Here is a 25,647-nt window from a genome sequence, read left to right as displayed (position 1 = left end):
CATTCTGACGCTTTAGTAGCCGTATCCGATATACACTTACAACGCTCTGAAATGGGGGTGAGGGATGTGCTGTCTGAGGGAGAAATTTCCGATTCGGGAAAGGTTGCTCCTCAGACAGACTCAGATACGTTGGCTTTTAAATTTAAACTAGAATACCTCCGCTTATTGCTCAGGGAGGTATTAGTTACTCTGGATGACTGTGACCCTTTGGTGGTTCCAGAGAAATTGTGTAAAATGGACAAGTACCTAGAAGTTCCTGTTTACACTGATGTGTTCCCGGTCCCTAAGAGTATTATATATATAGATATAGTAACTAGGGAGTGGGATAGACCAGGTATTCCGTTTGTTCCCCCTCCTGTTTTTAAGAAAATGTTCCCCATATCTGACACCACGCGGGACTTGTGGCAGACGGTCCCTAAGGTGGAGGGGGCTGTTTCTTCACTTGCTAAACACACAACCATACCAATTGAGGACAGTTGTGCTTTTAAAGACCCTATGGATAAAAACTGTAACTACTGCAGCTGCTTTCTGGTTCGAGGCGCTGGAAGATGCGCTCCAGACGGAGACCTCATATGAGGACATTATGGACAGAATTAAGGCTCTTAAGCTGGCTAATTCTTTTATCACAGATGCCGCTTTCCAACTAGCTAAGTTAGCGGAAAAGAATTCAGGTTTCGCCATTCTGGCGCGCAGGGCGCTATGGCTAAAGTCCTGGTCGGCCTATGTGTCGTCAAAATCCAAAATACTGAACATCCCTTTCAAAGGAAAGACCCTTTTCAGGCCTGAATTGAAAGAGATTATCTCAGAAATCACTGGGGGAAAAGGCCATGCTCTCCCTCAGGACAAGTCCTTTAAGACAAAGAACAAACAAAATAATTTTCGTTCCATTCGAAATTTCAGGAGCGGTCTCGCTTCATCCTCCCCTGCTGCAAAGCAAGAGGGTAAAACTTCACAACCCAGGGCAGCCTGGAAACCTTACCAGGGCTGGAACAAGGGTAAACAGGCCAAGAAGCCTGCAGCTGCCTCCAAAACAGCATGAAGGGGTAGCCCCCGATCCGGGACCGGATCTAGTAGGGGGCAGACTATCTCTCTTCGCTCAGGCCTGGGCAAGAGACGTACACGATCCTTGGGCCTTAGAGATTGTATCCCAGGGATATCTCCTAGAATTCAAGGACTCCCCTCCAAGGGGAAGGTTCCACATTTCTCGTCTGTCTACAGACCAGACAAAGAAAGAGGCGTTCTTACGCTGCGTAGAAGACCTACATACAATGGGAGTGATTCACCCAGTTCCAATTGTGGAACAAGGGCTGGGTTTTTACTCAAACCTGTTTGTGGTTCCCAAAAAAGAAGGAACTTTCAGACCAATCTTGGATCTCAAAATTCTAAACAAAATCCTCAGAGTCCCATCATTCAAGATGGAGACCATTCGAGCAATCTTACCAATGATCCAGGAGGGTCAATATATGCCTACCGTGGATCTAAAGGATGCGTATCTGCACATTCCTATCCACAAAGATCATCACCAGTTTCTCAGGTTCGCCTTTCTGGACAAGCATTATCAGTTTGTGGCTCTTCCTTTCGGGTTGGCCACTGCTCCCAGAATTTTCACAATAGTGCTAGGGTCGCTCCTGGCGGTTCTAAGGCCGCGGGGCATAGCAGTGGCGCCTTATCTAGACGACATCTTAATTCAGGCGTCGACTTTCCAAAGAGCCAAGTCTCACACGGAAATTGTATTGGCCTTTCTGAGGTCTCACGGGTGGAAGGTGAACATCAAAAAGAGTTCTCTCTCCCCCCTCACAAGAGTTTCCTTCCTAGGAACTCTATTAGACTCGGTAGAAATGAAAATATTTCTGACGGAGGTCAGAAAGTTAAAACTCTTAACCACTTGTCCTCTGCTATTTGTAGCTCAGTGCATGGAGACAATCGGACTAATGGTAGCGGCAATGGACATAGTCCTTTTTGCTTGGATACACCTCAGACCACTGCAACTATGCATGCTCAAACAGTGGAATGGGGATTATGCAGATTTGTCTCCTCAAATACAGTTGGACCAGGGGACCAGAGATTCTCTTCTCTGGTAGTTGTCTCAGGATCACCTGTCTCAAGGAATGTGTTTCCGCAGACCAGAGTGGATCATCGTAACGACCGACGCCAGTCTGTTGGGCTGGGGTGCAGTCTGGGACTCCCTGAAAGCTCAGGGCTTATGGTGTAGGGAAGAAGCTCTTCTCCCGATAAACATTCTGGAACTGAGGGCGATATTCAATGCTCTTCAGGCATGGCCTCAGCTAGCTGCGGCCAAATTCATCAGATTTCAGTCGGACAACATCACGACTGTAGCTTACATCAACCATCAAGGGGGATCAAGGAGTCCCCTAGCAATGATGGAAGTAACCAAAATAATCAGGTGGGCGGAGGATCACTCTTGCCACCTCTCAGCAATTCACATCCCAGGAGTAGACAACTGGGAGGCAGATTTTCTAAGTCGTCAGACTTTTCACCCGGGGGAGTGGGAACTCCACCCGGAGGTATTTGCCCAGCTCATTCAGCTATGGGGCACTCCAGAATTGGATCTGATGGCGTCCCGTCAGAATGCCAAACTTCCTCTTTATGGGTCCAGGTCCCGGGATCCTCATGCGGTGCTGATAGATGCTCTAGCAGCGCCTTGGTCTTTCAATCTGGCTTATGTGTTTCCACCGTTTCCTCTCCTTCCTCGTCTGGTTGCCAGAATCAAGCAGGAGAGGGTCTCGGTGATTCTAATAGCGCCTGCGTGGCCACGCAGGACATGGTATGCAGACCTAGTGGACATGTCATCCGTTCCACCATGGACTCTGCCAGTGAGGCAGGACCTTCTACTACTAGGTCCTTTCAAACATCCAAATCTAATTTCTCTGCGTCTGACTGCTTGGAGATTGAACGCCTAATCCTATCAAAGTGTGGCTTCTCTGAGTCGGTTATCGATACCCTGATTCAGGCTAGAAAGCCTGTCACCAGGAAAATCTTCCATAAGATTTGGCGAAAATATCTTTCTTGGTGCGAATCCAAGGGTTACTCATGGAGTAAGATTAGGATTCCCAGGATATTGTCTTTTCTCCAAGATGGATTGGAGAAAGTATTGTCAGCTAGTTCCTTAAAAGGACAGATATTTGCTTTGTCTATTCTTTTACACAAACGTCTGGCGGAGGTACCAGACGTTCAAGCGTTTACTCAGGCTTTAGTCAGAATCAAGCCTGTTTATAGACCTGTGGCTCCGCCATGGAGTCTGAATTCTTTCAGTTCTGCAAGGGGTTCCGTTTGAACCCTTACATTCCATAGATATTAAGCTTTTATCTTGGAAAGTTTTATTTTTGGTAGCTATCTCTTCTGCTCGAAGAGTTTCAGAGTTATCTGCCTTACAGTGTGACTCACCTTACTTGGTGTTCCATGCAGATAAGGTAGTTTTGCGTACCAAACCAGGTTTTCTTCCTAAGGTTGTGTCTAATAAGAATATTAACCAGGAAATTGTGTTGTTCCTTCTCTGTGTCCTAATCCTTCTTCGAAGAAGGAACGTCTGTTACACAATCTTGATGTGGTTCGTGCTTTAAAGTTCTATTTACAAGCAACTAAGGATTTCAGACAAACAACTTCTTTGTTTGTTATCTATTCTGGTAAGAGGGTCAGAAGGCGACCGCTACCTCTCTTTCCTTTTGGCTGAAAAGCATCATCCGTTTGGCCTATGAGACTGCTGGCCAGCAGCCTCCTGAAACAATTACTGCTCATTCTACCAGAGCAGTGGCTTCCACATGGGCTTTTAAAAATGAGGCTTCTGTTGAACAGATTTGTAAGGCAGCGACTTGGTCTTCGCTGCATACTTTTTCCAAATTTTACAAATTCGATACTTTTGCTTCTTCGGAGGCTATTTTTGGGAGTACAGTTTTACAAGCAGTGGTGCCTTCCGTTTAAGGTACCTGTCTTGTTCCCTCCCTTCATCCGTGTCCTAAAGCTTTGGTATTGGTATCCCACAAGTAAAGGATGAATCCGTGGACTGGATACACCTTACAAGAGAAAACAGAATTTATGCTTACCTGATAAATTACTTTCTCTTGTGGTGTATCCAGTCCACGGCCCGCCCTGGCTATTAAGTCAGGTAGATTTTTTTGTTTAAACTACAGTCACCACTGCACCCTATGGTTTCTCCTTTTTCTTCCTAACCTTTGGTCAAATGAGGGGGGTGGAGATAGAGGGGGAGCTATATGGACAGCTCTGCTGTGTGCTCTCTTTGCCACTTCCTGTTAGGAAGGAGAATATCCCACAAGTAAAGGATGAATCCGTGGACTGGATACACCACAAGAGAAAGTAATTTATCAGGTAAGCATAAATTCTGTTTTTTGACAAAGGATTTGTGATGTCAGAGCAGTCAGTTCAGCAGTTTGGCTCTCTGGAACTAGCTGCTGCTTTGCTTTCAATTAAATGTGGAAAACCCTGGCAACACTACACAGAGAAATAGTATTTGTAATTAAAGGGACACTGAACCCAAATTTGTACTTTCATGATTCAGATAGAGCAGCAATTTTAAGTAACTTTCTAATTTACTCCTCTCATCAATTTTTCTTCATTATCTTGGTATCTTTATTTGAAAGCAGGAATGTACAAGCAGCCCATTTTTGGTTCATAACCCTTCATAGCACTTGCTGATTGGTGGGTACATTTAGCCACCAATCAGCAAGCTGTACCCAGGTGCTGAACCAAAGATGGGCCGGCTCGTGAGCTTACATTTCTGCTTTTTCAAATAAAGATACCAAGAGAATGAAGAAAAATTAAAAACGAGAAAATTAGAAAGTTGCTTAAAATTGCATGCTCTATCTGAATCATGAAATAAAAAAATTGGCTTCAGTGTCCCTTTAACGCTTTGTATTCTAAAAAAATAAATACATTTGTATGTCACAATTAATGTTCAACTATAAAATATGGCTGCAGTCTTATTCCATACTTCATAGACTTTGTGTCCATATAAAAAAGTAAACATTCTGATTTCCTCTTATATTAGAACTAACTCTTGTGTAAAATGACCCCAGCTGTTACTGAATAAAGGCTACATTTGTATCCATTCTTTTGCTGCGCTTTTATATAGCGATGGTCTGTATTCTAACAAAACATTCTTCAATGCTTGTTTTTGTATTTATTTTATATTAGTTCTCGCAGACAGTGGAGGGAATGTAGCCGATGAAGACGAAGGGTAAGTGCAGGTTCATTTTCCTCTCTTAAAGGGACACGTATACACCTTGAGATTTGTATATAAAATGTTTAGTTATGTGTAATGAAACAACTTTGCAACATATTTTTATTTTTAATTTTTTTCATTTTCATGTAATTTAGCTCTGAAATTAAGCAATCTTTCGTTCTCAGACCTTGAAATGCATCTGACTTCTCTAGGCTATCTCTGCTACATATATGTCCATAATTGGCTTTATCAGATAACAAATGCAAAACAATGCATTTTATTAGCAATGTCGTCTGCAGAATAAAGCCCAGACTGGCTCCTCTAAATAAGGCAAGCAGTGGGTGGAGTTGTTGTTTTTGTTTTGTTTTGTTTTTTTTAGAACAAGCAAATCTACATTTCATATCTAACACTTGCGCTTAAAATAACTAACTAGAATGATAAACATACTACTACAAAGCTATCACCTACAGCAGGGTCATCAATTGAGGCCACTACATTTCCCATGATGCTCAGTCGACCAGTGGCGTCACTAGGGTTGGTGTCACCCGGTGCGGTAAGTTATGGTGTCACCCCCCCCCCCAGAAAGCAGACACACACAAAAACACAGGCAAACACACATACAAACACTCAGACACACTTAAAACATACTCAGATGCACACACAAACACTCAGAAACACACTCAGACACACACACACACAAAAACACTCAGACACACACACACACAAAAACACACACACACAAAAACACTGAGACACACACACACACACAAAAACTCAGACACACACATACAAAATATGTAAACTGCACTGCATTAATTATAAAGCTCATGCCTAGAGCTGCTCCCTGGCTCAGCAGAGCATCAAATGAAAGATAAACAGAGCACTCTAAAAATAAATCACTAAAGAAAAGTTTTAGGTGCAAACTATGAAAATTCTGCTCTCTGACTCTGTTCCAAGTCTGTCAGTGCACAGCCACGGGCCGCGTGCCTACCACTTCTTATGGCCAATCAGCTCTGCACTCTGCCCACCCCCAGACCCCCGCCTGCCCTCCTACCTGTTCAGTGTGCACTTAGTGTACCGTAACCGTAATGGTCTGGTGGGCATCATATGTGGCTGCTTCACTTTAAAGACAGTGTCAAACAGTCATGCGGTCAGGTGCCAGGCATCCCCTCATGATTTGCCAGTTCCCGTTTAGAGAGACAGCACAGCAGTGAGTGACTCCACTGCTCCACATGTCACTGAGCAGTGAGCACAGATAGGCAGGCAGGTTTAGGCTAGGAGCAGCCGGGAAAACTATTTGTTGAAATTGCAGCACTGGCTCAAGGGGCAAAAAAATTGTGTGTCTACATCTTCCCCAGTCCCACCAATGTTCACAAATGCCAGCCCCTCTAATAAAAAAAAATCTATGCATCTCAACATTGTATTTCTTTGAATTTCAATAAAATTAAAAAAAAAAAAAAAAAAAATTTTTTTTTTTTTTTTTTTTTTTTTTGGTGTCACCCCCTGGTGGGTGTCACCCGGGTGCGGCCCGCCCCCCCGGCCCCCCCCTAGTGACGCCACTGCAGTCGACTGAAATACTGGCTGAGCATCATGGGAAATGTATTTCCAAAACCTCTGGAGGTCCGCTATTGATGACTCCTGACCTACAGCATTTGTATTAAAGGGACACTGAACCCAATTTTTTTCTTTCATGATTCAGATAGAGCATGGAATTTTAAATAACTTTCTAATTTACTCCTATTATAATTTTTTGTCTTTGTTCTCTTGGTATCTTGGTTCAGAACCTGGGTAGCGCTTGCTGATTGGTGGCAAAATGTAGCCACCAATCAGCAAGCTCTATTCAGGGTGCTGAACCAAAAATTGTCAGGTTCCTATGCTTACATTCCTGCTTTTTCAAAAAAAGATACTAAGAGAAAGAAAGAAAAGGGATTACATTAGAAAGTTGCTTAAAATTGCATGCCCTATCTGAATCATGAAAGATCAATTTAAAGGGACACTAAACTTAATTTTTTTCTTTTGTGATTCAGATAGAGCATGCTATTTTAAGCAACTTTCTAATTTACACCTATTATCAATTTTTCTTCGTTCTCTTGCTATCTTTGTTTGTAAAAGAAGGCATCTAAGCTTTTTTTGTTCAGACTCTGGACAGCACTTTTTTATTGGTGGATGAATTTATCCACCAATCAGCAAGGACAAACCAGGTTGTTCACCAAAAATGAGCCGGCATCTAAACTTACATTCTTGCATTTCAAATAAAGATACCAAGAGAATGAAGAAATTTGATAATAGGAATAAATTAGAAAGTTACTTAAAATTCCATGCTCTATCTGAATCGTGAAAGAAAAAATTTGGGTTCAGTGTCCCTTTAATGTAGACTTTGTAGAAATAAATGGTCTTTTTTTGTCTAAAAGAGGGCAGTTTAACAATTCTTTCTATTTTTTATTTGTTTTTAAATAGAGCTTTGGGTGATCTGCATGTCTGCCAATTCTCAATCTGTGCTAATTAATTATGCACACACTTTCCTTTAAATTAATTTTGAAAAGAATGAAAAACAGCTTTAACATAAACACTTATTTATGGCCATGTTTTGATTTTAACCCTTTGGCTGCTAAGCTGGATTTGAGCTTTTTTTTTTTTTTTTTTTACTTTTTTAAATTATATTTATTTTTTACTGCTCAACTTTTTTTCCAGATCCCCAAGACTTAGGCGATTACCTTTCCAAAGGTGGGTCTTGGGGGTCTGTAGCTGCTTAGATGCCTGAGATACAGACTTCTAAGCAGCATGCCCCCATTTCCCTATATTGTCCATTGTTAATTTTAAATTAAGTTTGCGTGGTGACATCATCACGTCATTGCGTGTAACGTCACCGCGCAAATTGTGAAGCACCGGCGATGCCTCTCACTATTCAGGCCAGATCGCCGGGGTGGGAGTAGGTGGGAGCCCCCAGATTGCCCTCAAGGTGGGTAAGTGCTAGTGATGGCTCTGAGCCGTCTTCAGCACCTGACTGGGACAATTTGCAACGGTTCAGAGCCATCATTAGCACTCAAAGGGTTAATGAGTTTTGTCAGAGCATGATATGTAATAGCTTATTTTCTGTTTTTGTTTTTTTTAACAGCGAAGAAGCTGCTGAGGCAGAGCCAAGTGATGTAAGCCAATATTGATTGTCACATATTAACTGTCACATATATGTGCCTGCTAGTTTTATGCTATTTCTTATCACTTACTTAAAGGGACGTGAAAATGCTTCTGTTTCAGAGAGAGTTTTCAATTTCAAGAGATTTCTGTTAACTTCTATTATCAAATTTAATCAAGTTTTTGTTATCCTTTGTTGAAAACATATCTAAGTAGACTCCGGATTAGAAGTTCATGACTTTGAGCTAAGTGGTGATCAGTGGCTACACATGTCTCTTGTTATTGGCTCCCCAGATATGTTCAGCTAGCTCCCAGTAATGCATTGCTATTCTGGAGCTGACTTTAAGGGTGTGTTTAACCCCTTTGTATGGGGCTAAACACATAGTTATATACAAGCAAATTGCAATAATAAAGTGCTATAACACATTACTACATTTATGTCCCTTTTAATCCTGAATTGAATTTGGATTTGAGAGTTGTACAAAGTTGTATAAGACTTGCAAACATGACAGCTAAAAGAATAATAACAATAATAGCAATGGAAGACTAGCAATAACAACTAATGTATTACCTTAGAATTACACTCTGCACTACCTCCTGTATACATAGGTTTCTGATCATTTCTATATTGATTAATAGTATATCTGAAGAAGACAACATTTGAATATTTGAAAGACTACATAAAGGCAATTAGGATAATAAAAAAGATAAAGGGGATGTGAAAAGCAAGTGTAGTTGTCAATATTGATATAAGATGGTTACAGGAATTGGAAGCTCAGTCATGAGAAGTGAATGAATTCTAGAAGCTACATATAGAAGACCGTTTACAGAAATAGCACTGCAAGATAAAGCTGTTTAAATATTAGACTAATACAGTAGTATCAGTTGTGCCCTCCCTACTAATACTAATTAGTATATACATACTCAGCATTAACCGGAAATACCTATCTCTCATTCAGCATTAATAGGGCTTACCTCTCAGCCAATGAATATTAGCTGCCGTAGTTGGTATTGAGCTATTAATGTGTTTTTATTGTATATATGTGATTCATTGTAAGTCTCTCTTTTTTTTTTGTAATAACAGGACAATGAATGTACAGTTCCCTTTAAGGTGTCAAGCAACATGGATGTGTACAATTTCTTGGTAAGTAGCCCCTTCATTTAATTATTTTGACCTAGCAGCATATGTCATAGAATAATAGGGAACTCTAGTGCTTGTTCATTTTTTTGAATTAAAATGTTAGAATACAAACTGGCTGTAATAAAATGTTACCCCTCAAACTACATATTTCTTTCATGTAATTAGCAAGAGTCCATGAGCTAGTGACGTATGGGATATACATTCCTACCAGGAGGGGCAAAGTTTCCCAAACCTCAAAATGCCTACAAATACACCCCTCACCACACCCACAATTCAGTTTTACAAACTTTGCCTCCCGTGGAGGTAGTGAAGTAAGTTTGTGCTAGATTCTACGTTGATATGCACTTCGCAGCAGGCTGGAGCCCGGTTTTCCTCTCAGAGTGCAGTGAATGTCAGAGGGATGTGAAGAGAGTATTGCCTATTTGAATTCAATGGTCTCCTTCTACGGGATCTATTTCATAGGTTCTCTGTTAACGGTCGTAGAGATTCATCTCTTACCTCCCTTTTCAGATCGACGATATACTCTTATATACCATTACCTCTACTGATTCTCGTTTCAGTACTGGTTTGGCTATCTACTATATGTAGATGAGTGTCCTGGGGTAAGTAAGTCTTATTTCTTTCATGTAATTAGCAAGAGTCCATGAGCTAGTGACGTATGGGATATACATTCCTACCAGGAGGGGCAAAGTTTCCCAAACCTCAAAATGCCTATAAATACACCCCTCACCACACCCACAATTCAGTTTTACAAACTTTGCCTCCGATGGAGGTGGTGAAGTAAGTTTGTGCTAGATTCTACGTTGATATGCGCTCCGCAGCAAGTTGGAGCCCGGTTTTCCTCTCAGCGTGCAGTGAATGTCAGAGGGATGTGAGGAGAGTATTGCCTATTTGAATGCAGTGATCTCCTTTTAAGGGGTCTATTTCATAGGTTCTCTGTTATCGGTCGTAGAGATTCATCTCTTACCTCCCTTTTCAGATCGACGATATACTCTTATATATACCATTACCTCTGCTGATTCTCGTTTCAGTACTGGTTTGGCTTTCTACAAACATGTAGATGAGTGTCCTGGGGTAAGTAAATCTTATTTCTCCAACATAGGTGTGTCCGGTCCACGGCGTCATCCTTACTTGTGGGATATTCTCTTCCCCAACAGGAAATGGCAAAGAGCCCAGCAAAGCTGGTCACATGATCCCTCCTAGGTTCCGCCTTCCCCAGTCATTCTCTTTGCCGTTGCACAGGCAACATCTCCACGGAGATGGCTCAGAGTTTTTTGGTGTTTAAATGTAGTTTTTATTCTTCTATCAAGAGTTTGTTATTTTAAAATAGTGCTGGTATGTACTATTTACTCTGAAACGGAAAAGAGATGAAGATTTCTGTTTGTAAGAGGAAAATGATTTTAGCAACCGTTACTAAAATCGATGGCTGTTTCCACACAGGACTGTTGAGAGGAATTAACTTCAGTTGGGGGAAACAGTGAGCAGACTTTGGCTGCTTGAGGTATGACACATTTCTAACAAGACTTGGTAATGCTGGAAGCTGTCATTTTCCTTATGGGATCCGGTAAGCCATTTTCTTAATTTTCAATATAAGAATAAAAGGGCTTCACAAGGGCTTTAAAGAAACATGTCTGAACTATCAGATAGACGATGTTCTGTATGTTCGGAAGCCAAGGTTCCTCTCCATTTAAATATATGTGATGAATGTGACAAACAAAGTAGGGACAATGATGCCACTGATAATAATGTTGCCCAAAATGATTCCTTAAGTGAGGGGAGTAAGCATGGTACTGCATCATCTCCTTCTATGTCTACACCAGTCTTGCCCACTCAGGAGGTCCCTAGTGAATCTAGTGCGCCAATCCTCCTTACTATGCAACAATTAACGGTTGTAATGGATAATTCTATTAAAAACATTTTAGCCAAAATGCCCACTTATCAGCGAAAGCGCGACTGCTCTGTTTTAGATACTGAAGAGCATGAGGACGCTGATGATAATGGTTCTGACATGCCCTTACACCAGTCTGAAGGGGCTAGGGAGGTTTTGTCTGAGGGAGAAATTTCAGATTCAGGAAAAATTTCTCAACAAGCTGAACCTGACGTTATTACATTTAAATTTAAATTGGAACATCTCCGCGCTCTGCTTAAGGAGGTGTTATCTACTCTGGATGATTGTGACAATTTGGTCATTCCAGAGAAATTATGTAAGATGGACAGGTTCCTAGAGGTCCCGGTGCCCCCCGAAGCTTTTCCTATACCCAAGCGGGTGGCGGACATTGTAAATAAAGAATGGGAAAGGCCCGGCATACCTTTTGTCCCTCCCCCTATATTTAAGAAATTATTTCCTATGGTCGACCCCAGGAAGGACTTATGGCAGACAGTCCCCAAGGTCGAGGGGGCGGTTTCTACTCTAAACAAACGCACCACTATCCCTATAGAAGATAGTTGTGCTTTCAAAGATCCTATGGATAAAAAATTAGAGGGTTTGCTTAAAAAGATGTTTGTTCAGCAAGGTTACCTTCTACAACCAATTTCATGCATTGTTCCTGTCACTACAGCAGCGTGTTTCTGGTTCGAGGAACTAGAAAAGTCGCTCAATCAAGCATCCTCTTATGAGGAGGTTATGGACAGAGTTCAAGCACTTAAGTTGGCTAACTCTTTTACCTTAGACGCCACTTTGCAATTAGCTAGATTAGCGGCGAAAAATTCAGGTTTTGCTATTGTGGCGCGCAGAGCGCTTTGGCTGAAGTCTTGGTCAGCGGATGTGTCCTCCAAGAACAGATTGCTTAACATCCCTTTCAAGGGGCTGTTTGGCCCTGACTTGAAAGAGATTATTTCAGATATCACTGGGGGAAAGGGCCACGCCCTTCCTCAGGATAGGTCTTTTAAGGCTAAAAATAAAACAAATTTTCGTCCCTTTCGCAGAAACGGACCAGCCTCGAATTCTACATCCTCTAAGCAAGAGGGTAATTCTTCTCAAACCAAGCCAGCCTGGAGACCGATGCAAGGCTGGAACAAAGGTAAGCAGGCCAAGAAGCCCGCTACCGCTACCAAGACAGCATGAGATGCTGGCCCCCGATCCTGGACCGGATCTGGTGGGGGGCAGACTCTCTCTCTTCGCTCAGGCTTGGGCAAGAGATGTTCAGGATCCTTGGGCGCTAGAAATAGTTTCTCAAGGTTATCTCCTGGAATTCAAGGAGCTTCCCCCAAGGTTCCACAGGTCTCAATTGTCTTCAGACCAAATAAAAAGACAGGCATTCTTACATTGTGTAGAAGACCTGTTAAAAATGGGAGTGATTCATCCTGTTCCATTAGGAGAACAAGGGATGGGGTTTTACTCCAATCTGTTCATAGTTCCCAAAAAAGAGGGAACATTCAGGCCAATTTTGGATCTCAAGATCCTAAACAAATTTCTCAAGGTCCCATCGTTCAAGATGGAAACCATTCGGACAATTCTTCCTACCATCCAGGAAGGTCAATTCATGACCACGGTGGATTTAAAGGATGCGTATCTACATATTCCTATCCACAAGGAACATCATCGGTTCCTAAGATTCGCTTTTCTGGATAAGCATTACCAGTTTGTGGCACTTCCATTCGGACTAGCCACTGCTCCAAGAATTTTCACAAAGGTACTAGGGTCCCTTCTAGCGGTGCTAAGGCCAAGGGGCATTGCAGTAGTACCCTACTTGGACGACATACTGATTCAAGCGTCGTCTCTACCACAAGCAAAGGCTCATACGGACATTGTCCTAGCCTTTCTCAGATCTCACGGGTGGAAAGTGAACGTAGAAAAAAGTTCTCTATTCCCGTCAACAAGAGTTCCCTTCTTGGGAACAATAATAGACTCCTTGGAAATGAAGATTTTTCTGACAGAAGCCAGAAAATCAAAACTTCTAAACTCTTGTCAAGTACTTCATTCTGTTCTTCTTCCTTCCATAGCGCAGTGCATGGAAGTAATAGGTTTGATGGTTGCGGCAATGGACATAGTTCCTTTTGCGCGAATTCATCTAAGACCATTACAACTGTGCATGCTCAGACAGTGGAATGGGGATTATACAGATTTGTCCCCGACGATCCAAGTAGATCAGAGGACCAGAGATTCACTCCGTTGGTGGCTGACCCTGGACAACCTGTCCCAAGGGATGAGCTTCAGAAGACCAGAGTGGGTCATTGTAACGACCGACGCCAGCCTGGTGGGCTGGGGCGCGGTCTGGAAACACCTGAAGGCTCAGGGTCTATGGTCTCGGGAAGAATCTCTTCTCCCGATAAACATTCTGGAACTGAGAGCGATATTCAATGCTCTCAAGGCTTGGCCTCAACTAGCAAAGGCCAAATTCATAAGGTTTCAATCAGACAACATGACGACTGTTGCATATATCAACCATCAGGGGGGAACAAGGAGTTCCCTGGCGATGGAAGAAGTGACCAAAGTAATTCAATGGGCGGAGCTTCACTCCTGCCACTTGTCTGCAATCCACATCCCAGGAGTGGAAAATTGGGAAGCGGATTTTCTGAGTCGTCAGACATTTCATCCGGGGGAGTGGGAACTCCATCCGGAAATCTTTGCCCGAATAACTCAATTATGGGGCATTCCAGACATGGATCTGATGGCGTCTCGTCAGAACTTCAAGGTTCCTTGCTACGGGTCCAGATCCAGGGATCCCAACGCGACTCTAGTAGATGCACTAGTAGCGCCCTGGACCTTCAACCTAGCTTATGTGTTCCCACCGTTTCCTCTCATTCCCAGGCTGGTAGCCAGGATCAATCAAGAGAGGGCTTCGGTGATCTTGATAGCTCCTGCGTGGCCACGCAGAACTTGGTATGCAGACCTGGTGAATATGTCATCGGCTCCACCATGGAAGCTACCTTTGAGACGGGACCTTCTTGTTCAAGGTCCGTTCGAACATCCGAATCTGGCATCACTCCAACTGACTGCTTGGAGATTGAACGCTTGATTTTATCAAAGCGTGGGTTCTCAGATTCTGTCATTGATACTCTTATTCAGGCTAGAAAGCCTGTAACTAGGAAAATTTACCATAAAGTATGGAAGAAATATATCTGTTGGTGCGAATCGAAAGGATTCCCATGGAACAGGGTAAAAATTCCTAAGATTCTATCCTTTCTACAAGAGGGTTTGGAGAAAGGATTATCTGCAAGTTCTTTGAAGGGACAGATTTCTGCTTTATCTGTTTTACTTCACAAGAAGCTGGCGGCTGTGCCAGATGTTCAGGCTTTTGTTCAGGCTCTGGTTAGAATCAAGCCTGTTTACAAACCTTTGACTCCTCCTTGGAGTCTCAATTTAGTTCTTTCAGTTCTTCAAGGGGTTCCGTTTGAACCCTTACATTCCGTAGATATTAAGTTATTATCTTGGAAAGTTTTATTTTTGGTTGCAATTTCTTCTGCTAGAAGAGTTTCAGAGTTATCTGCTCTGCAGTGTTCTCCTCCTTATCTGGTGTTCCATGCAGATAAGGTGGTTTTGCGTACTAAACCTAGTTTTCTTCCGAAAGTTGTTTCTAATAAAAATATTAACCAGGAGATAGTTGTGCCTTCTTTGTGTCCGAATCCAGTTTCAAAGAAGGAACGTTTGTTGCACAATTTGGATGTAGTTCGTGCTCTAAAATTCTATTTAGAGGCTACAAAGGATTTCAGACAAACATCTTCCTTGTTTGTTGTTTATTCTGGTAAAAGGAGAGGTCAAAAAGCAACTTCTACCTCTCTCTCTTTTTGGCTTAAAAGCATCATCAGATTGGCTTATGAGACTGCCGGACGGCAGCCTCCTGAAAGAATCACAGCTCATTCCACTAGGGCTGTGGCTTCCACATGGGCCTTCAAGAACGAGGCTTCTGTTGATCAGATATGTAAGGCAGCGACTTGGTCTTCACTGCACACTTTTACCAAATTTTACAAATTTGATACTTTTGCTTCTTCTGAGGCTATTTTTGGGAGAAAGGTTTTGCAAGCCGTGGTGCCTTCCATCTAGGTGACCTGATTTTCTCCCTCCCATCATCCGTGTCCTAAAGCTTTGGTATTGGTTCCCACAAGTAAGGATGACGCCGTGGACCGGACACACCTATGTTGGAGAAAACAGAATTTATGTTTACCTGATAAATTACTTTCTCCAACGGTGTGTCCGGTCCACGGCCCGCCCTGGTTTTTTAATCAGGTCTGATGATTTAATTTCTCTAACTACAGTCACCACGGTATCATATGATTTCTCCTATGCAAATATTCCTCCTTTACGTCGGTCGAATGACTGGGGAAGGCGGAGCCTAGGAGGGATCATGTGACCAGCTTTGCTGGGCTCTTTGCCATTTCCTGTTGGGGAAGAGAATATCCCACAAGTAAGGATGACGCCGTGGACCGGACACACCGTTGGAGAAAGTAATTTATCAGGTAAACATAAATTCTGTTTTTCTGTGACACTCTAAGCTATGGTTGGGCACTTTGTTTATAAAGTTCTAAATATATGTATTCAAACATTTATTTGCCTTGACTCAGAATGTTCAACTTTCCTTATTTTTCAGACAGTCAGTTTCATATTTGGGATAATGCATTTGATTTAATAATTTTTTCTTACCTTCAAAAATTTGACTTTTTTCCCTGTGGGCTGTTAGGCTCGCGGGGGCTGAAAATGCTTCATTTTATTGCGTCATTCTTGGCGCAGACTTTTTTGGCGCAAAAATTCTTTTCCGTTTCCGGCGTCATACGTGTCGCCGGAAGTTACGTCATTTTTTGACGTTATTTTGCGCCAAAAATGTCGGCGTTCCGGATGTGGCGTCATTTTTGGCGCCAAAAAGCATTTAGGCGCCAAATAATGTGGGCGTCTTATTTGGCGCTAAAAAATATGGGCGTCGCTTTTGTCTCCACATTATTTAAGTCTCTTTTTTCATTGCTTCTGGTTGCTAGAAGCTTGTTCTTTGGCATTTTTTCCCATTCCTGAAACTGTCATTTAAGGAATTTGATCAATTTTGCTTTATATGTTGTTGTTTTTTCTCTTACATATTGCAAGATGTCTCACGTTGCATCTGAGTCAGAAGATACTACAGGAATATCGCTGTCTAGTGCTGGATCTACCAAAGCTAAGTGTATCTGCTGTAAACTTTTGGTAGCTATTCCTCCAGCTGTTGTTTGTATTGATTGTCATGACAAACTTGTTAATGCAGATATTTCCTTTAGTAAAGTTCCATTGCCTGTTGCAGTTCCTTCAACATCTAAGGTGCAGAATGTTCCTGATGACATAAGAGATTTTGTTTCTGAATCCATAAAGAAGGCTATGTCTGTTATTTCTCCTTCTAATAAACGTAAAAAATCTTTTAAAACTTCTCTCCCTACAGATGAATTTTTAAATGAACATCATCATTCTGATTCTGATGACTCTTCTGGTTCAGAGGATTCTGTCTCAGAGGTTGATGCTGATAAATCTTCATATTTATTTAAAATGGAATTTATTCGTTCTTTACTTAAAGAAGTTCTAATTGCTTTAGAAATAGAGGATTCTGGTCCTCTTGATACTAATTCTAAATGTTTGGATAAGGTATTTAAATCTCCTGTGGTTATTCCAGAAGTTTTTCCTGTTCCTAATGCTATTTCTGCAGTAATTTCCAAAGAATGGGATAAATTGGGTAATTCATTTACTCCTTCTAAACGTTTTTAAGCAATTATATCCTGTGCCGTCTGACAGATTAGAATTTTGGGACAAAATCCCTAAAGTTGATGGGGCTATTTCTACCCTTGCTAAACGTACTACTATTCCTACGTCAGATGGTACTTCGTTTAAGGATCCTTTAGATAGGAAAATTGAATCCTTTCTAAGAAAAGCTTATCTGTGTTCAGGTAATCTTCTTAGACCTGCTATATCTTTGGCTAATGTTGCTGCAGCTTCAACTTTTTGGTTGGAAACCTTAGCGCAACAAGTAACACATCATGATTCTCATGATATTATTATTCTTCTTCAGCATGCTAATAATTTTATCTGTGATGCCATCTTTGATATTATCAGGGTTGATGTCAGGTTTATGTCTCTAGCTATTTTAGCTAGAAGAACTTTATGGCTTAAGACTTGGAATGCTGATATGGCTTCTAAATCAACTCTACTTTCCATTTTTCCAGGGTAACAAATTATTTGGTTCTCAGTTGGATTCTATTATTTCAACTGTTACTGGTGGGAAAGGAACTTTTTTACCACAGGATAAAAAATCTAAGGGTAAAAACAGAGCTAATAATCGTTTTCGTTTCAACAAAGAACAAAAACCTGATCCTTCATCCTCAGGAGCAGTTTCAGTTTGGAAACCATCTCCAATCTGGAATAAATCCAAGCCAGCCAGAAAGGCAAAGCCTGCTTCTAAGTCCACATGAAGGTGCGGCCCTCATTCCAGCTCAGCTGGTAGGGGGCAGGTTACGTTTTTTCAAAGAAATTTGGATCAATTCTGTTCTCAATCTTTGGATTCAGAACATTGTTTCAGAAGGGTACAGAATTGGTTTCAAGATGAGACCTCCTGCAAAGAGATTTTTTCTTTCCCGTGTCCCAGTAAATCCAGTAAAAGCTCAAGCATTTCTGAATTGTGTTTCAGATCTAGAGTTGACTGGAGTAATTATGCCAGTTCCAGTTCAGGAACAGGGGATGGGGTTTTATTCAAATCTCTTCATTGTACTAAAGAAGGAGAATTCCTTCAGACCAGTTCTGGATCTAAAAATATTGAATCGTTATGTAAGGATACCAACGTTCAAGATGGTAACTGTAAGTACTATCTTGCCTTTTGTTCAGCAAGGGAATTATATGTCCACAATAGATTTACAGGATGCATATCTGCATATTCCGATTCATCCGGATCATTATCGGTTCCTGAGATTCTCTTTTCTGGACAAGCATTACCAGTTTGTGGCTCTGCCGTTTGGCCTTGCTACAGCTCCAAGAATTTTTACAAAGGTTCTCGGTGCCCTTCTGTCTGTAATCAGAGAACAGGGTATTGTGGTATTTCCTTATTTGGACGATATCTTGGTACTTGCTCAGTCTTTACATTTAGCAGAATTTCATACGAATCGACTTGTGTTGTTTCTTCAAGATCATGGTTGGAGGATCAATTTACCAAAAAGTTAATTGATTCCTCAGACAAGGGTAACCTTTCTGGGTTTCCAAATAGATTCAGTGTCCATGACTCTGTCTTTAACAGACAAGAGGCGTCTAAAACTGATGGCAGCTTGTCGAAACCTTCAGTCACAATCATTCCCTTCGGTAGCCTTATGCATGGAAATTCTAGGTCTTATGACTGCTGCATCGGACGCGATCCCCTTTGCTCGTTTTCACATGCGACCTCTTCAGCTTTGTATGCTGAATCAATGGTGCAAGGATTACACAAAGATATCTCAATTCATATCTTTAAAACCGATTGTTCGACACTCTCTAACGTGGTGGACAGATCACCATCGTTTAATTCAGGGGGCTTCTTTTGTGCTTCCGACCTGGACTGTAATTTCAACAGATGCAAGTCTCACAGGTTGGGGAGCTGTGTGGGGATCTCTGACGGCACAAGGAGTTTGGGAATCTCAGGAGGTGAGATTACCGATCAATATTTTGGAACTCCGTGCAATTTTCAGAGCTCTTCAGTTTTGGCCTCTTCTGAAGAGAGAATCGTTCATTTGTTTTCAGACAGACAATGTCACAACTGTGGCATACATCAATCATCAAGGAGGAACTCACAGTCCTCTGGCTATGAAAGAAGTATCTCGAATTTTGGTTTGGGCGGAATCCAGCTCCTGTCTAATCTCTGCGGTTCATATCCCAGGTGTAGACAATTGGGAAGCGGATTATCTCAGTCGCCAAACGTTGCATCCGTGCGAATGGTCTCTTCACCCAGAGGTATTTCTTCAGATCGTTCAAATGTGGGAACTTCCAGAAATAGATTTGATGGCGTCCCATCTAAACAAGAAACTTCCCAGGTATCTGTCCAGATCCCGGGATCCTCAGGCGGAGGCAGTGGATGCATTATCACTTCCTTGGAAGTATTATCCTGCCTATATCTTTCCGCCTCTAGTTCTTCTTCCAAGAGTAATCTCCAAGATTCTGAAGGAATGCTCGTTTGTTCTGCTGGTAGCTCCGGCATGGCCTCACAGGTTTTGGTATGCGGATCTTGTCCGGATGGCCTCTTGCCAACCGTGGACTCTTCCGTTAAGACCAGACCTTCTGTCACAAGGTCCTTTTTTCCATCAGGATCTGAAATCCTTAAATTTAAAGGTATGGAGATTGAACGCCTGATTCTTCGTCAGAGAGGTTTCTCTGACGCTGTGATTAATACTATGTTACAGGCTCGTAAATCTGTATCTAGAGAGATATATTATAGAGTCTGGAAGACTTATATTTCTTGGTGTTTTTCTCATAATTTTTCTTGGCATTCTTTTAGAATTCCGAGAATTTTACAAGTTTCTTCAGGATGGTTTAGATAAAGGTTTGTCCGCAAGTTCCTTGAAAGGACAAATCTCTGCTCTTTCTGTTCTTTTTCATAGAAAGATTGCTATTCTTCCTGATATTCATTGTTTTGTACAAGCTTTGGTTCGTATAAAACCTGTCATTAAGTCAATTTCTCCTCCTTGGAGTTTGAATTTGGTTCTGGGGGCTCTTCAAGCTCCTCCGTTTGAACCTATGCATTCATTGGACATTAAATTACTTTCTTGGAAAGTTTTGTTCCTTTTGGCCATCTCTTCTGCCAGAAGAGTTTCTGAATTATCTGCTCTTTCTTGTGAGTCTCCTTTTCTGATTTTTCATCAGGATAAGGCGGTGTTGCGAACTTCTTTTGAATTTTTACCTAAGGTTGTGAATTCCAACAACATTAGTAGATAAATTGTGGTTCCTTCATTATGTCCTAATCCTAAGAATTCTAAGGAGAAATCGTTGCATTCTTTGGATGTTGTTAGAGCTTTGAAATATTATGTTGAAGCTACTAAATCTTTCAGAAAGACTTCTAGTCTATTTGTTATCTTTTCCGGTTCTAGAAAAGGCCAGAAAGCTTCTGCCATTTCTTTGGCATCTTGGTTGAAATCTTTAATTCATCTTGCCTATGTTGAGTCGGGTAAAACTCCGCCTCAGAGAATTACAGCTCATTCTACTAGGTCAGTTTCTACTTCCTGGGCGTTTAGGAATGAAGCTTCGGTTGATCAGATTTGCAAAGCATTAACTTGGTCCTCTTTGCATACTTTTACTAAATTCTACCATTTTGATGTATTTTCTTCTTCTGAAGCAGTTTTTGGTAGAAAAGTACTTCAGGCAGCGGTTTCAGTTTGAATCTTCTGCTTATGTTTTTCGTTAAACTTTATTTTGGGTGTGGATTATTTTCAGCAGGAATTGGCTGTCTTTATTTTATCCCTCCCTCTCTAGTGACTCTTGTGTGGAAAGATCCACATCTTGGGTAATCATTATCCCATACGTCACTAGCTCATGGACTCTTGCTAATTACATGAAAGAAAACATAATTTATGTAAGATCTTACCTGATAAATTCATTTCTTTCATATTAGCAAGAGTCCATGAGGCCCGCCCTTTTTTTGGGGTGGTTATGATTTTTTTTGTATAAAGCACAATTATTCCAATTCCTTATTTTATATGCTTTCGCACTTTTTTCTTATCACCCCACTTCTTGGCTATTCGTTAAACTGAATTGTGGGTGTGGTGAGGGGTGTATTTATAGGCATTTTGAGGTTTGGGAAACTTTGCCCCTCCTGGTAGGAATGTATATCCCATACTTCACTAGCTCATGGACTCTTGCTAATATGAAAGAAATGAATTTATCAGGTAAGTTCTTACATAAATTATGTTTTTTTGTGACACTCTAAGCTATGGTTGGGCACTTTATATATATATATATAAAGTTCTAAATATATGTCTTTAAACTTATATTTGCCATGATTCAGGATGATCAATATTCCTTATTTCAGACAGTCAGTTTCATTATTTGGGATAATGCATATGAATAATCAATTTTTTTCTTACCTTAAAAATTGTTCAATTTACTTTTTTTCCTGTGGGCTGTTAGGCTCGCGGGGGCTGAAAATGCTTCAATTTATTGCGTCCTTCTTGGCGCAGACTTTTTTGGCGTAAAAAAAATATTTTTCGTGATTGCGTAATTTTTTTGACGTTTTTGCGCCAAAAATGTCGGCATCACCGGATGTGGCGTCATTCTTGGCACCAAAAAATTTAAGGCGACAATAATGTGGGCGTCTTTTTTGCCGCTAAAAAATGTGGGCGTCATTCTTGTCTCCACCTTTTTTTCACATTATTTCAGTCTCATTTTTCATTGCTTCTGGTTGCTAGAGGCTTGTTCATTGGCATTTTTTCCCATTCCTGAAACTGTCATTTAAGGAATTTGATAAGTTTTGCTTTATATGTTGTTTTTTCTTTTACATATTGCAAGATGTCTCAAATTGACCCTGGATCAGAATCTACTTCTGGAAAGACGCTGCCTGATGCTGGTTCTACCAAAGTTAAGTGCATTTGTTGTAAACTTGTGGTAACTGTTCCTCCGGCTGTAGTTTGTGATGAATGTCATGATAAACTTGCTAATGCAGATAGTATTTCCATTAGTAATGTTCCATTACCTGTTGCTGTTCCCTCAACATCTAATACTCAGGATGTTCCTGTTAATATAAAAGAATTTGTTTCTAAATCTATTAGGAAGGCTATGTCTGTTATTCCTCCTTCCAAGAAACATAAAAGGTCTTTTAAAACTTCTAATTTTTCAGATGTATTTTTAAATGACCGTCATCATTCTGATTTGTCTGTTTCTGATGAGGATTTTTCTGGTTCAGAGGATTCTGTCTCAGATATTGACACTGATAAATCTTCATATTTATTTAAAATGGAATTTATTCGCTCTTTACTTAAAGAAGTTTTAATCGCATTAGAGATGGAGGAATCTAGTCCTCTTGATACTAAATCTACTAAGCGTTTAAATTCGGTTTTTAAACCTCCTATAGTATTCCTGAAGTTTTTCCTGTCCCTGATGCTATTTCTGAAGTAATTTCTAGGGAATGGAATAATCTGGGTACTTCATTTACTCCTTCTCAAAGGTTTAAGAAATTGTATCCTGTGCCATCTGACAGATTAGAGTTTTGGGACAAAATCCCTAAAGTTTATGGGGCTATCTCTACTCTTGCTAAACGTACTACTATTCCTACGGCAGATAGTACTTCCTTTAAGGATCCTTTAGATAGGAAGATTGAATCCTTTCTAAGGAAAGCTTATTTATGTTCAGGTAATCTTCTTAGGCCTGCTATTTCTTTGGCTGATGTTGCTGCCGCTTCCACTTTTTGGTTGGAGGCTTTAGCACAACAAGTATCAGACCATAATACTCATAGCATTGTTAAACTTCTTCAACATGCTAATAACTTTATTTGTGATGCCATCTTTGATATCATTAGAGTTGATGTCAGGTATATGTCTTTAGCTATTTTAGCTAGAAGAACTTTATGGCTTAAAACTTGGAATGCAGATATGTCTTCTAAGTCAACTTTGCTTTCTCTTTCTTTCCAAGGTAATAAATTATTTGGTTCCCAGTTGGATTCTATTATTTCAACTGTTACTGGGGGGAAAGGAACTTTTTTGCCTCAGGACAAAAAATCTAAAGGTAAATATAGGGCTGCTAATCATTTTCGTTACTTTCGTCAGAATAAGGAACAGAAGCCTGACCCTTCCCCTAAAGGAACGGTTTCTGTTTGGAAACCGTCTCCAGTCTGGAATAAATCCAAGCCTTTTAGAAAGCCAAAGCCAGCTCCCAAGTCCACATGAAGGTGCGGCCCTCATTCCAGCACAGCTGGTAGGGGGCAGGTTACGATTTTTCAAAGAGATTTGGATCAATTCGATTCACAGTCTTTGGATTCAGAACATTGTTTCACAAGGGTACAGAATAGGTTTCAAGGTAAGGCCCCCTGCGAGAAGATTTTTTCTCTCTCGCATTCCAATAAACCCAGTGAAGGCTCAGGCATTTCTGAAATGTGTTTCAGATCTAGAATTGGCTGGAGAAATTGTACCAGTTCCAGTTCTGGAACAGGGTCTGGGGTTTTACTCAAATCTATTCATTGTACCAAAGAAGGAGAATTCCTTCAGACCAGTTCTGGATTTAAAAATATTGAATCGTTATGTAAGGATACCAACATTCAAAATGGTAACTATAAGGACTATTCTGCCTTTTGTTCAGCAAGGGCATTATATGTCCACAATAGATTTACAGGATGCATATCTGCATATTCAGATTCATCCAGATCACTTTCAGTTTCTGAGATTCTCTTTTCTAGACAAGCATTACCAGTTTGTGGCCCTTCCGTTTGGCCTAGCAACAGCTCCAAGGATCTTTTCAAAGGTTCTCGGTGCACTTCTATCTGTAATCAGAGAACAGGGTATTGCGGTATTTCCTTATTTGGACGATATCTTGGTACTTGCTCAGTCTTCACATTCTGCAGAATCTCATACGAATCGACTTGTGTCGTTTCTTCAAAGACATGGTTGGAGGATCAATTTACCAAAGAGTTCATTGATTCCTCAGAGAAGAGTAACCTTTTTAGGTTTCCAAATAGATTCAGTGTCCATGACCTTGTCTCTAACAGACAAGAGACGTCTGAAATTGTTTTCAGCTTGTCGAATCCTTCAGTCTCAATCATTCCCTTCAGTAGCTTTATGCATGGAAATTCTAGGTCTCATGACTGCTGCATCGGACGCGATCCCCTTTGCTCGTTTTCACATGTGACCTCTTCAGCTTTGTATGCTGAACCAGTGGTGCAGGGATTATTCAAGGATATCACAATTAATATCCTTAAATCCGAATGTACGACACTCTCTGACGTGGTGGACAGATCACCATAGTTTAGTTCAAGGGGCTTCTTTTGTTCTTCCAACCTGGACTGTGATCTCAACAGATGCGAGTCTGACAGGTTGGGGAGCTGTATGGGGGTCTCTGACAGCGCAGGGGGTTTGGGAATCTCAGGAGGCGAGATTACCAATCAACATTTTGGAACTCCGTGCGATTTTCAGAGCTCTTCAGTTCTGGCCTCTTCTGAAGAGAGAATCGTTCATTTGTTTTCAGACAGACAATGTCACAACCGTGGCATATGTCAATCATCAAGGGGGGACTCACAGTCCTCAGGCTATGAAAGAAGTATCTCGGATACTTGTATGGTCGGAATCCAGCTCCTGTCTAATCTCTGCGGTTCACATCCCAGGTGTAGACAATTGGGAAGCGGATTATCTCAGTCGCCAGACGTTACATCCAGGCGAATGGTCTCTTCACCCAGAGGTATTTCTTCAGATTGTTCAAATCTGGGGACTTCCAGAAATAGATCTGATGGCTTCTCATCTAAACAAGAAACTTCCCAGGTATCTGTCCAGATCCAGGGATCCTCAGGCGGAGGCAGTGGACGCATTGTCGCTTCCCTGGAATTATCATCCTGCCTATATCTTTCTGCCTCTAGTTCTTCTTCCAAGAGTGATCTCCAAAATTCTAAAGGAGCGTTCGTTTGTACTGCTGGTGGCTCCAGCATGGCCTCACAGGTTTTGGTATGCGGATCTTGTTCGGATGGCCACTTGCCAACCTTGGACTCTTCCGTTAAGACCAGACCTTCTATCTCAAGGTCCTTTTTTTCCATCAGGATCTCAAATCATTAAATTTGAAGGTATGGAGATTGAACGCTTGATTCTTAGTCATAGAGGTTTCTCTGACTCAGTAATTAATACTATGTTACAGGTTCGTAAATCTGTGTCTAGGAAGATTTATTATCGAGTCTGGAAGACTTACATTTCTTGGTGTTCTTCTCATAATTTCTCCTGGCATTCTTTTAGAATTCCTAGAATTTTACAGTTTCTTCAGGATGGTTTGGATAAAGGTTTGTCTGCAAGTTCCTTGAAAGGACACATTTCTGCTCTTTCTGTTCTTTTTCACAAAAAGATTGCTAATCTTCCTGATATTCATTGTTTTATACAGGCTTTGGTTCGTATAAAACCTGTCATTAAGTCAATTTCTCCTCCTTGGAGTCTTAATTTGGTTCTGAGGGCTTTACAAGCTCCTCCGTTTGAACCTATGCATTCTCTGGATATTAAATTACTTTCTTGGAAAGTCCTGTTTCTTTTGGCCATCTCTTCTGCTAGAAGAGTTTCTGAGTTATCTGCTCTTTCTTGTGAATCTCCTTTTCTGATTTTT

At 41.1% G+C, this 25,647-nt stretch overlaps 1 protein-coding gene across 1 annotated transcript in view; it reads left to right on the top strand.

The window, feature by feature from the left end:
- LOC128660487 (mucin-12) overlaps positions 1-25,647 on the top strand; it is a 770,239-nt gene that overhangs the window by 527,198 nt on the left and 217,394 nt on the right. Inside the window, exons 20-22 of the mRNA XM_053714362.1 lie at positions 5,170-5,212; positions 8,313-8,343; positions 9,414-9,473. Coding sequence (XP_053570337.1) covers positions 5,170-5,212; positions 8,313-8,343; positions 9,414-9,473 — 134 coding nt within the window. The remainder of the gene's footprint in view (positions 1-5,169; positions 5,213-8,312; positions 8,344-9,413; positions 9,474-25,647) is intronic.

Source organism: Bombina bombina, chromosome 5, assembly GCF_027579735.1.
Source record: "Bombina bombina isolate aBomBom1 chromosome 5, aBomBom1.pri, whole genome shotgun sequence".
Classification (NCBI taxonomy): Eukaryota; Metazoa; Chordata; class Amphibia; order Anura; family Bombinatoridae; genus Bombina; species Bombina bombina.
Note: the sequence above shows the minus strand (reverse complement) of the source record. Positions and strands in the feature narration are given on the sequence as shown.